This window comes from Dasypus novemcinctus, chromosome 21 (genome assembly GCF_030445035.2).
Source record: "Dasypus novemcinctus isolate mDasNov1 chromosome 21, mDasNov1.1.hap2, whole genome shotgun sequence".
Taxonomy (NCBI): Eukaryota; Metazoa; Chordata; class Mammalia; order Cingulata; family Dasypodidae; genus Dasypus; species Dasypus novemcinctus.
The window spans coordinates 41,857,028-41,870,183 of record NC_080693.1 but is presented as its reverse complement, the minus strand read 5'-3'; the positions used below and the strand labels follow the sequence as shown (position 1 = coordinate 41,870,183).

At 39.0% G+C, this 13,156-nt stretch overlaps 1 protein-coding gene across 1 annotated transcript in view; it reads right to left on the bottom strand.

Moving 5' to 3' along the window:
• The window catches only part of DDX52 (DExD-box helicase 52), a 33,561-nt gene extending 31,979 nt beyond the window's left edge, over window positions 1-1,582 (bottom strand). The window contains exons 1-2 of the mRNA XM_004479991.4: window positions 1,431-1,582; window positions 207-402 (exon numbers count right to left, since the gene is read on the bottom strand). Of these exons, the coding sequence (XP_004480048.2) occupies window positions 207-402; window positions 1,431-1,517 (283 nt within the window). The 5' untranslated portion in view covers window positions 1,518-1,582. The remainder of the gene's footprint in view (window positions 1-206; window positions 403-1,430) is intronic.
• Window positions 1,583-13,156: the final 11,574 nt, after the last annotated feature.

The following is a 13,156-nucleotide window of genomic DNA, read 5'->3' as shown; positions in this document are numbered from 1 at the left end:
TTTCTACAGAAATAATAGCATCTGTACAAAGGATATGTACCAATGTCTTTATTATAGCAATATTTGCAGTGCCAAATACCTGGAAACAACCTAAATACCATCAATAGGTGAACCACTTTATATCATCTGCCTTGTAACTATAAGAAGATATTACTTTTTTAGACAAAAAAAATTGAGAGGAAAATCGTAACAAACCACCTACTAACCTGAAGTCATTTTCCTTTTTTTCTTGTTCTGCTCTCTCTTCCTTTCAAATAAGCTGTCATCTTTTTTCTCTTCATCTTGGAGCTCTTGATGTTTTCTTGATATTCCACACTCACCTGGGACAGATTCCTTGTTTCCAAAAAAGTCCATTCCCTGCAGCACCTCTGAAGAGTCAAAGTCATATTTCCTTTTTCCTACCTAAAACCAAAAAAAATTGAAAATGTAATCTACTGACAGACTGACAGCAGGAATGATAATGAGAAAGATATGGGTCCAATGACTACTCCCCGCCCTTTCTTTTAATCCATTCACCAAATACTTGTTGAGCTGCCTAGTGTGTCTGGGCAAATGAAATCCAAGAAAGCACTTTTTCTGACCTCATAAAATTAATAATAATAGCGACCACTACTTATACATCCTTACTATATGTCAAATTTCTAACCATGTTTAAACATTATTTCATCCTCACATCGACCCTACAAGGTAAACAACATTATTAAAGATGAGAAAAACAGGGAGGTTAAGTAACTTGACTGAAGCTTCCAAATAAGTAATTGGCAGACCCAGGATTTGGATGTAGATAAAATGACTTCAGAGTTCAAACTCTTAACCACTATAATATACTAGACTGCCAGTCAGAGAAAGAAGAAACACAAATGCCACAAAACAAAAACAGTATCTAGTTCCAACAGCAAAGACTGACATTAAAGTTTTTCCACAATTGAGCCCCAACTTATTTCTGATTTATATCACTCACTTGCCTATGTAATATCCTGTATTTCCAAACCGTTTTTCCTTTTGGTTACGTAATAAGCCGTGGGGTTTGGGCAATAGAAAGAACACAGCTCAATAATGCTGCATGCATGCCAAGCCAAACCTGGGTAGACTACCGTGAAACAATATGTTCTCTCCATTCTGGGTTGTTTTTGTTTCGAAATTTTACCAGTTTCGGAGAAAAAAATCCTTTTGAAAGGACTCCAAATTTTGCCTTCACGATGGGGGCAGGGAGAGCTTTTAAGATGCCAGGTCCAAGTAAATCTAATGAAGGATCGGGAAAGAGTTCACTCAGAAGGCGGGACTTGAACCGGGTACGTCTGCAAGTAAGAAGGCAAGAGCCAGTCCACCGGGTGTCTGGGTGCGCCGGCTCCCCTGCAGCCGGTTCATTCTTGGCTTCCTACTTCTTTCCAGTTACCCCAACCTCCCGCCCGCTTCATCCCACATATTACCTGGAATCTGGCTGCGTCCGCAGAAAAGCGTCTCACATCAAACTTAGCCCCCACGCCAAGTCGACGAAAGAGATCCTGAACGTCCATCTTTACCCAGAAAGCCGTGCGGTTCCACGGCGCCTGCGCAGAGGACTTCCCCTGCCCTGTGGGCTTCCGGTGAGTCAAAGTGGATCTGGGAGATGCAGTCTGGTAACAGTGAGACCCTGAGGAGTTTTATTGTCGTAGTCATTATTCGTTCTTTCAAAACATACTTATCGAGACCTACTTATGTTGGGCACTGTTCCAGACTTTCAGAGATACTTCAGGGCAAACACCCCAAGGTCGGGCTCCTTAGAAGGCTTACGTGTTAGTGGGGACAGAAGATATCTTTAACAAATAAATAAGCAGTATACTCTCTAAAAGTTTTGGCACATTGAGGTAATAGAGCCCAGGCGGATTGGTGTCCTGTTCCACTGAGGAAAAGTGGTACGCATAAAGTTGGAGGAACAAATAGAACCTTGTAACAAGGTCTTCGTGAGGAATTTGGATTTTAATCCAAGCACACTGGGAAGCAATTCAAAAATTTTTTATGAGAGAGCAACATAATTTACTTCATCACATTTTACTTTTTTCCTCATTGCATTTCTTACCATATAAAATTATTTACTTTTGTATTGCCCTCTAGAATGAAAGCCCATGAGCACAGGGATCTAATTTGCTTCACTGCTGTAGGTCTTGTTCCTATGTGCTGAATAAATGAAGGAATGTTTTATGAAAGATTGCTATGGCTATTTAGAGAATGGACCATTGAAGGACTACGCAAGGAGACAAAAGTAGAAATTGTAGTGGCCTGGGCTAGGGTGGTATATGTGCAGATGGAAATGATGGATTTGGGACATGTTTTGTAGGTAAAGCCAAATGGATCTGCTGATGGATTGCATGTGATGGTGAGGGAAAGGGAGGAGTCAAATATCACTCCTCTAAGTTTTTGACTTGAGACCCTGGCAGATGACATCTTATTTACTGAGCTAGGAAAGACTAAGGGAAGAACGACTTTTTGGTGGGAATGAGGAGTGGAGGAATGGAACCAAGTGTATCTATTGCTCAAAAAAAAAGAGCAGCAGTTTGTACTAAAATGGGAGTTAAAAATTGATTGGGCTTATTAAGAAATCGAGTGTTCGTCTTTAAGTTGGCACATAAATATGGTCTTGACCAAGTATATAATCAATGTGTATGAAACCACAATTACCATGTTTATAGATGGACTTAAGGCAGTTTCAAGAAAAATTGTACTTCACGAGATTCTTTTTCTTTATAAGCTGACTTTAGAACCCAACCCCTGGTTAAGTGGTGGACAATCCATATCCAAAAACATGAACATGGATGCTATCTCTTAGAGAAAGAACAGGGATAAAGAAGAGAAGAGCACTCGGTTTTGATTCTTAGGGTCCTCAATGTTTAGAGAACAAGTAGAGAAGGAGACACCTGTGAGGTAGGAGGTAGTCCAGGAATGTGGTATCACCAAAGCCAGACAAAAGCTTGAAGGAGAGATATTGATAGGTTATTTCAAAGACTGTTGAGAGGCTAAGAAGCTGAGGGCTTCATTTGGCATATGGGAGTCCATAGTGACCCCGATAGTCACAGTTTTTGTGGCATGATGGATGGAGATAATTGAGTGGTGAGAATGGAGAAATGCAGACTTTGAGAAAGCCAGCTCTTTCCAAAGGTTTAGTAAGTCAGAGAAATGGGGTGATACCCTACTAATGGAAACTTTTAATATAGAAAACTGTTGGGGGGGGTGGACATGGGAAGTTTGTACTTTCTGCATGACTTTTCTGTAAACCTACAACTTCTATAACTTAGAAAAGAAAAAGAGACTAGTCAGTATGATTCAGTTGCTTGGATGAGTTTATAGAGAAGCTGTAGCATTGAACTTAGTAAGAGTTAAGGTTTTGCCAGGTAAATATGATAGAAGGTTTTGACAGAATGATACTCTCCCCCCACCCACCAAAAAAAGTCTCCTGTGATTGATAGTTAGACAGAACTTCAGGCTCCTGGGACCCAAGAAGTAAGGGGGAAATCCTCTAGGAATAGTTCTCCTTGTTAGGAGTAATGTTCTGGATTATATTAATAAACCAACTTGCTTCCCTTCTTTCAGGGGAGAGAATTTTGAGTGTTGAATATGTGCTATATACCTTATGTTCATAAGCATACACTGAATTTAAATCTCAGTCTCTCCATGTATTAGGATTTTATACATATCCTAATATAGACTGTTATCACTGTATGAGGCATTTAGAACAAAATCTCAAACATAGTAGTGAAGCAGGCTAGTAAGATAGGGAATCAATAGACGGATCTGGAACCTGGCAGAGTCCACATAGATATCAATAACCCCCAAGATGGCTGCTGGAAGACCCCCACCCCGAAGATTCTGCTATCCAGAACAAAGACTTCTGGAAGCAAGGAAAAGCCCCAGATATTCCCCAAGGACTTTATCTTTGGGCTCTCACTGGGGGATTGATAAGTGGGGTGATCAATCAAAACAGCAAGCAGCTGGAACCCCTCCTCTGCCATTAGCAAAGTGGCGGAATAATTAATAGTTTATAAAGCAGACCGTAAGGCCTGAGGGTGCTCAGCTCTCCTACCGCTGGACCCATTCCTGCCCTCTGCACACCACTCTCGCCATTCTTGCTCTGCCATGTGGCCATACAATTAAACCTGGGGATTTATAACCTGTAATGGGGAATTGTAGTCTGTAAATCACCCCCTTTTTCACCCCCTTCCTCTCTACCTTGGACCCCTGATCTTTTATTTTCTCCCGTTTCTCTTCCCTCCCTACCTGAATAAATTACTGGCCTAATTCACCTGGCGTGCTCTTGAAATTCATTTCTGCAGCATAGCCAAGAACCTAAATCTGGTAACAGTAGATTCTTAATAAACATTAGTTCTTTTCCATCTTTTAGTCCAGGGGTTCTTAACAAGTGGTCCATGAGCTTGGATTGAAATTCAAAAAAACATCATTCTTGTAGGGACATGTTGGTGCAGGTGTGATGTAATTATTAAGTAATACATAGTATAGTATGGATTTAGTAAAAGCGCATGGTTTTCATCTGACTGGCAAAGGGGTCCATAGAACAAAAAAGGTTAGGAACCTCTGCTTTAGTCCATCCTCCTAGGACAATGGTTCTTAATCCTAATCATGCATTAGAATCCCCTGAGGGTCTAACTAGAAATTCTAATTTAATTTGTCTATAGGGCTCCTGAACTGTCTTTTTTTTTTTTTTTTTTTAAAGCTTTCCAAGTGATTCCAGTTGCAGTCAGGGTTAAGAGTCACTGCTAAAATTAGCTTCCTAAAACCCAAATGAGACCTTGTAACTTTTCTTTGTTTAAAAATCTTAAAAGATTGCCCATTATATATTGAAGGTAGTGTGAGCTCCTGGAACTTGCACACCAGGCCCTATAAGTAGTGGTTCTCAACCTTTTTTCTGTTTCAACATTCTCAATAAATATGACACACTCCTATAAAGAACTTCAACCAAGGTTCAAATCCTAGCCCTGTCATTTACCAGCTGTGTAAGCTCATGCAAGAGACCTATCCTCTCGGAGCTTCAGTTTTCTCATCTCACTTCAGCAGTGCTTCTTTATAACTCTAAAACTTTGTATGTATTTTTCTTTCTTCTTGGAATATCTCTTCTCCCTTTCCTGGAAACTCCTTATATCCTTCAAAACTGAATTTACATATCCCTTCCTCTGTGAAGCTGACCCTGAATGCCCCTTCCTTGACATAGTCCATCTTTCTTTGAATTCTCATACTACTTTGTAAGTACCTCTCATGCTACTTTGACTCTTTCTGTTACATCATAATTATCTTTCCAGATTTGTCACACACCAAACTGAGCTTTTTGAGGGTTGACCTGCATCTCACTTATCCTTTTGTTTGCTTAGCGTGGTGCCTGGTTCATAGTAAGTGGTCAGTAAATCTTGTTGTATTAATGAAGTAAAAGAAAGTAGACAAAGATCCCTGAAACTGCCAATCTTGTGAACTTAGGAATGGACCTTGCATGGTGCTTTGTAATAAATTTTGGCTGAATGAATGGAGTCAAATGGAAAATGTCAATTATACCATTTCTTTACTTGCCAATGCTCAGCTGACTCTTTAAGTGACCATTTCCTCTTGTGAAAAAACAAAAGTTTTCTGTCCACAGTAGTTTTCTTGCTTCACTATTTAAAAACATCATCAATAAAAGTAGTGAGGAAATTGAATCATGGTTTTGCATAACTGGAATTTCTCCAAAAACCAGTATGGTCTGTCTGGTAGACACACATGGTTTCTCAACTGTAGCAAGTGAGAACACAAAGTCTGTATAAAACTACAGTGGGAGGTTGTTGAGATATCTTGTTGTAATGAACAGAGTGATCATTAGCATATGTGCTCAAAGTGAGTTTTTAAAAGTCTTTTTCTCTTTCCCTCCCTGTTTACCATTTAACAAACTTTGTTGTCGTTGTTGGTACTGTGTGCAAGGCATGGACTTGGGCCTGGGGATGCAGAGATGAATTAGACTAAGTCCAGGGACTTAAGTAACTTAGGGATAGAGAGCCCTTTCAAAGAGAGCAAGAACATTCTCCAGGCATTGTAGTCTGAGTTATAGGAAGTAAGGGAGTAGTCGCTCTGTTGTAGTAGGGTGGGATGAGCTCTGTGGAGAGTTAGGAAAGGGTTTGTAGAGGAGGTAATATTTGATCAGCCTTAAAATACATTTGGACAAGACAGGTAAGGGTAATCTAAGTGTAAGGAATGCAGGAGTAAGTGTAAGGACACATAAAAACAGCTTGTTGTGTTTGGGGGTGTATTAGTATTTTAACAAAACCGGAAGGGGATGATATTACAAGATGGGTCTGGACAGGAGTGGGTGGGTTCTAGTTCATGAAGAGTCAATGTGCACACTGAGTAGTTTGGACTAGAACTTACAGTCACTGAGAGCCATTTAAGCATGTTAAGCCAGTGATATAAACAGGTTTTGTTGTTGTTGTTGTTGTTGTTGGTTTTTAGGAGATATGAGGGATTGAACCAAGGACCTTGTACATGGGAAGGAGGTGCTCAATCACTGAGCTACATCTGCTTCCCAATGAGAGTTGTTTGTTCGTTTTTAGGTGTGGGGGATCAAACCTGGGACCTCATACATGGGAAGCAGATACTTCAACCACTTGAGCTACATCTGCTCCCCTAAACAGTTTTTAATTTGAAAAGAATTTAGCAACAACGTGGAAGTGAGGAAGTCTGGAGTCAGGGAGACCAGGAGAATGTTGCCGTAGTAGTCAAATGAGGGAAGAAGACAGTAGCAGTGGGGAAAAAGAAAGGAGCAGATCTAGAGGACATAGATAAAGTTGATAGGATTCTCTTAGTGGTTGGATGGGGGAGTACAAGAGAGAGGGCAAAACCTAGGATAGCTCCTAGGCTTCAAATGTAGGTGACTGGGTGAGGTTGGTTCTATTAATGGAGATGGGGAATATTGGAGGATTAGGTTTGTATGAGAAAAATATAATAAATTTAATTCTGAAAAGGCCAAGTTTGAGATTTCTGTGGAATACCTAAATGGAGGTGTCTTTTAGTCCATTGGAAATAGAAATTATTGTTTCTTTGTAGAGGGTGCTAGAAACTTCTAGATACAGCTTCAGGGTCTTAATTTAAATAAATACAAGCTGAGGAGAGGACGATTGACATGAATAACAAACCCAGCAGTCATTCACACTTAGACAAAAATCTTTCTTTCTCTGGGGCTAAGTTTTCAATATCAAATTCTCAAGATTCACCAATACTGTAGTACTTTATTTCTTGTCTTTTTTCTCTATTTTTTATTACTCTTGTACTTTAGAAATCCAAATCAAGTACTTAAGAAATCCAAATTCTTATACTTTTTATATTTGTATTTTTTGCCATTCATAAAAATCAAAACGGACTGTAGTTTTCAGATTTTAATGTAAATATAAAGCACTGTAAATGCAATTATGCAAATATTCTTGTAATCAGGACAGAATTTAAGTGAATATCTCCAGAACCAAAGCTAACCTCAGGGTGGCACTCCAGTCTTGTGAGAATAAAGGACTCTGGAATCATCTTACCTCTAAGTAGCCAGACCACATTGAAATAAAGAGTTGCTCTGAACTTTGGGTCCAGTGGTCCCACAGTTTAACTTCTTGGGGAGAATTTATACAGAAGGGTATGCTTTTTTGTTTCTAAATTGGCTCTGACCTAAGGCTGGATCAATAGTACAGGTGTGTAATATTGTAGAATGTCTCCATATGAAAAAGAAATTTCATCAGGGTTTAAAACTAACCAAAATTGGGAGGTGGATGTGGCTCAAGTATTTGGGTACCCACCTCCACATGGGAGGTCCCAGGTTTGGTTCCTAGTGCCTCCTAGAGAAGACAAGCTAGACAGCGAGCTGGCGAAGCAAGCTTATGCAAAAAGATGACGGAACAAGGAGATAAAAAAGGAAACACAATAGAGACATAACAAAGCAGGGAGCAGAGGTGGCTCAAGGTATTGAGCACCCCTCTCCCACATGGGAGTTCCTGGGTTTGGTTCATGGTACCTCCTGAAGAGAAGACAAGCAGACACAGAGAGCAGACAGCAAGCACAAACAAGGGGGACAGAAAATAAATAAATATTTTTAAAAAACTAACCAAAATGATATCTTCATTATTACTTATTAATAGCTACCATTTATTGCCTGCTATGTACTCTATACTGTCCTGGCTACTTCACATATTGTACAAGCTCATTTAACCCTCATAACAATCCTATGAGGTTGCTAATGGTCTTATTTTTCAGAGGAATAAACCAAGGCTCAGAAACATTAAGTAGCTTGCCTTAGATCATGTAGCTAGTAATTAGCCAGGCTGGATCCTAAACACATTCTGTGTGCTTCCAGAATTTGAACTCTTTAAGCAAGGCTGCATTGCCTCATGTTGGGGACTGAATCACGTCTCCCACAAAAGGCATGTTCAGGTCACATTCTGTGTTCCTGTGTGTGTGAATTCATTTGTAAATAGGACCTTTTAAGATGTTGTTAGTTAAAGTGAGCCCGAACTGAATGAGGGTGGGCCTTATTCCAATATGACTATAGACCTTAAAAGCAAAGGAGATTGGACATGGGAAAAAGAAGCCATGAGGAGCAACTAGAAGCTGCAAGTCGTGGGAAGCCAGAAGAGAAAGGGGAAGATGCCACCTCATACGTTGTCATATGACAGAAAAACTAAGGAATCCCAAAGATTGCCAGCTGGCTAAAAGTCATGCCAGGAGTAAGCAAACCTCCTAGCTTCTGAAACTGTGACCAACAAATTCCTCTTGTTAAGCCAACCCATTGCATGGAATTTGTTTTAGCAGCCAGGAAACTAAAACACCTCATGCTATTGATGCCTAGGGCAAAGCAGTAACTAATGAAACTTGGCTTTCTTTATGTATAGACTGTTTGGCATGAAGTGATTTAAGTAAAACCATATTTTAAGATCTGTTGAGACCCCCCTGTTGTGAATTTGAGTCATCTTCATGAAACTCTTCACTGCATCTTCATGCCATAGAACTTCTTTTGTTTTTATAGTGGAAAAGACAAAGGGACAAGGGAGGACTTGTTGACATTATTGGTCAGCAGTGGAGCAGAGAACTAATTCCTATCTTTGATCTTTATCTGTGAAAGCCCAAATCCCACAAAGATTTCCAAATGGTACATTGACTTACTAAGGGGTACAGCATGTATTGGTGAATCCTAGATTCCATATAAGAGAAACCTCCCCAAAAGAAAAATGCAAATAAAAAAATCTGTGATAATGTTGTTGTTACTGAGGGGTGGTGCTTAGTTGCCCTTACTTCTGGAATGCTTAACCAAGAGTGTCAAACCATATTCATAAAGCATTTTTAAAATGCCTTACAGACTTCCAAGCCATAAAGCTTCTCTGCATCTCTAGGTGTTAATGCCTACATTTGTATATTCTCAGCCTGAAATAACTACTGATCTGCCTATTTTTAAAAGAAATGTTGTTTTGGTGAGGAGGAGAAAATGTCTGGAAAGCTTTGTTCAACATGTCAGTGTTTGCATGATTTACTGTATAATTAACCAGCCCTGTAGCACCAGCAGACCAGCTCCCTTCACTATTCATCATGTTTCCAGCAACTTCAGATCATCAGCTCTGTTGGGAGGAAATACTCCTTCTTAGAGAGGTAACAATATTATGGATCTGATCATTCTCACAGGCTGAATGTGATCCATCTTTACGTACATATTGTTTCTCAAATCTGAGATATCTTTTTCCCCATTATTTTTGTATGACATTTCTCATGGAGCCAGAATCTGGTTAAATAAATACATATAAAATCCAACATTCTTAGGAAGAATTTTGTTATTCAATTACTTATAATCACCAGAACATGTTTGTTAAGATTTAATTGTATTGTTTAAATGACGTACGAAGTCATGTATTTTTATTTTCTTTGACTCAAAATCTAAAACAGAAATACCTATAACTCAAATATGTAATGTTTGATGACAAATATGTAATCAAATTTGTAACTTAAACAAATATGTAATGAACATTATCACAAAAGCTACTTTAAATCTCTGTATTAAAACTTTATGGGGGGGGAACAGATATGACTCAAGCAGTTGGGCACTTGCCTACCACATGAGAGGTCCTGGGTTCAGTTCCCAGTGCCTCCTAAAGAAGATGAGCAGACACAGAGAGTACACAGTGAACAGACACAGAAAGCAGGCAGCAAGCACAAACAATGGGGGAGGGAATAATTTTTTTTTTATTCTTTTTTAAAAAAACCTTATTGAGGAGCAGATATAGCTCAAGTGGTGAGTACCTGCTCCCATGTACAAGGTCCCAGGTTTGATCCCTGGTGCCTCCTAAAAACAAAAACAAAGCAAACAAACAAATAAATGAAAAAACCAACTCTCATTGGGGAGTGGATGTAGCTCAGTGGTGGAATGCCTGCTTCCCATGCACCAGGTTGTGGATTCAATCCCCAGTACCTCCTCAAAACAAAAACCTTATTAGCTATCTAACAAAATTTCAAATGTGTTTACTTTTAGTCCAGTAATCCCACTTCTAGGAATTTACCCTGAATATATACCTCCAACAATATAAACTACATAGGCACAATTTAATTTATTGCAGCATTGTTGGTATTTGCAAAATATTGCTTCTTTGGTGCATCAATGACATAAATACCCATAGAGAAGAGAGTGGCTGAATAAACTATGATACACCCACCTAATAAAGTATTTTGCAGCTATAAAAAAGAGAAGCTTTCTATGAATTGCTATTAAGTAATTTTCAGGATACATTGTTTAGTGAGAAAAAGCAAAGTACCATAGAGTACCTATAACATGCCACCATTTTCTGTAAGAAAGAAAAGGAAATAAGAAAATAAACCTATCTGCCTTTTGACCCAAAAGAAACAGGAAGAATAAACCGGAAGCTAATAAGATTGGTTACCTAGAGGAGGTGAGTGGGAATGAGGTAAAAAAGATGAGTGGGGGGATGCCAGAGTGGGAACTGGCACTAGGGTAGGGACTGAGTAGAAGAAATGGTGAGTGACATTTCTCTTGAATATTTTTTTTAAGGTTCTAGTTTTTTGAACCATGTTAACAGGTCACATACTGAAAAAAAAAATGGGGGGGGGGGGGAGGGGAAGGAATAAAGCCCTAAAATGGAATCCAGACAATTCAACCTAAAGTTTCAAATGAACAATGTAATTACATTGGAAAGATGTGGGGGTGGGAGGAACTAACCCAAAACAGGTAATTACATTGGAAAGATGTGGGGGTGGGAGGAACTAACCCAAAACAGGTACCTTTAAAATACAATTTTTTTTTCACCATATACTCTCAGACTAAAGAAAACAACGAACTGTAAACAAGTATTAAATTATAGTCGGTTTGTTTATTTTAGTGTTGTTTTTTTTTTTGGTAGCAATTCTAAAACTGCTTTTTGTATATTCTAGTACTGGGCAAATAAATATATTATGGATGGTGTGTTTCAGGTTTTCACTGCTAGAAGAAAGTTACAAATGTGAAAAGGGAAAAGAGTAGAATGAATCTGATAGTGTTGGACTCGAATTGAACATGACAGTACAAATATCATGATTTAAAAATAGATAGGTTAAGTATGGATGAGTGTTTATGTATGTGTATACAGCTAATTATTTCCTCGTTCTGCCCACTAAGAAAGCCCAGAAATAATGACACCCAGCAGCAATGAGCATATCTAGCACCCAGATTTTTCTTTCTAAATTCTGTTTGCTATTGAATGGAACCAGATAGCTCCTTGGAGAGTTAACCAATTCCAGGGCTAGAGGTGAAAGAGTACAAGATAAACCTTTGAACATCATCTTTTGCTAGAAAGTTAGGAAGTACTCAAAGAATGATGGAGACATGTTAAAATAACAAATAGCCATCCTGAAGGGGCCCCTATTGATCAAATACTGGCAATTTAAGCATAAAAAAAAATGATGAGAGGAAAGCGGATTTGGCTTAACTGATAGGCTTAACTCCTACCACACAGGAGGTCCAGGGTTCAAACCCAGGGCCTCCTGACCCATGTGGTGAGCTGGCCTATGCACAGTGCTGATGCGTGCAAGGAGTGCCATGCCATGCAGGGGTGTCCCCCGCGTAGGGGAGCCCCATGTGCAAGGAGTGTGCCCTGCAAGGAGAGCCGCCCCACATGAAAAAAGTGCAGCCTGCCCGGGAGTGACGCCACGCACACGGAGAGCTGACGCAGGAAGATGATGCAATGAAAAGAGACACATATTCCCAGTGGCGCTGACAAGAATGCAAGAGGACAAATAAGAGCACACAGCGATTGGGCTCAGAGAGCAGACAATGGGGGGGGGGGGGGAGGGGAGAAGGGGAGAGAAAAAATAAAGAGTAAAAAATCTTTAAAAAATAAAAATAAAAAAATAAATGATGAGAGTAATAGATTATAATCCATTGACTACAATAAGAATCCATAGACACATAAAAGAATAAATAAATAAAACAGGAAAATTGAGTCTTTACAGTAGAAGATCATAGTCTCCAGTTTACAGTTAAGAAAACCAAGGTTCCCAAACTTTCTCAGTTAACTGTGCTGTTAATATCTCAGTAATTTTTTTTTTCTCAGCCACACAGGCAAAAAAGAAATACCTAACAGTTCCACTTTGAAGTTGTTCTTTTACTAATAAAAGTAAAAGGAATGATGGAATTAGAGCATCACTATTTGGTAACCATCATAGTAATTATTGAATCTTCAGTGTATGTTAAAACTAGTGGGTGAAATTTAGATGAGAAACAGGATATTGACTTAGTAACGAAGTATGTCTCACAAGATATTTATTAATTACAAAGATAAAAATTGTGAATTTACAGCAGAGAAACTGGCAGACACCATGTTAACAAAATGGTCAAAGGTTCATGATAAACCATACATGGTAAAATGTCAATATTTGGAGAATCTAGGTGGCAGATATGCAGGAATTTTTTGTGCTCTTTTTGCAACTTTTCTGTAAGTCTAAAGTTTTATCAAAATAAAAGTTGCAAAGATAAGTAAAGCACTCCCTAGGAGTTTACTAAGCTACAGCAAGGCAAAGGCTCCATGGTTAAGGTAGTAATCAATGTAGAACTAGTTAATTCTGCCCATCTTCTTAGCAGAACAGCTTATGGAAATCCATAGCTTAAGGGTGGAGGTGGTGGTGGGAAGGCAAAAAC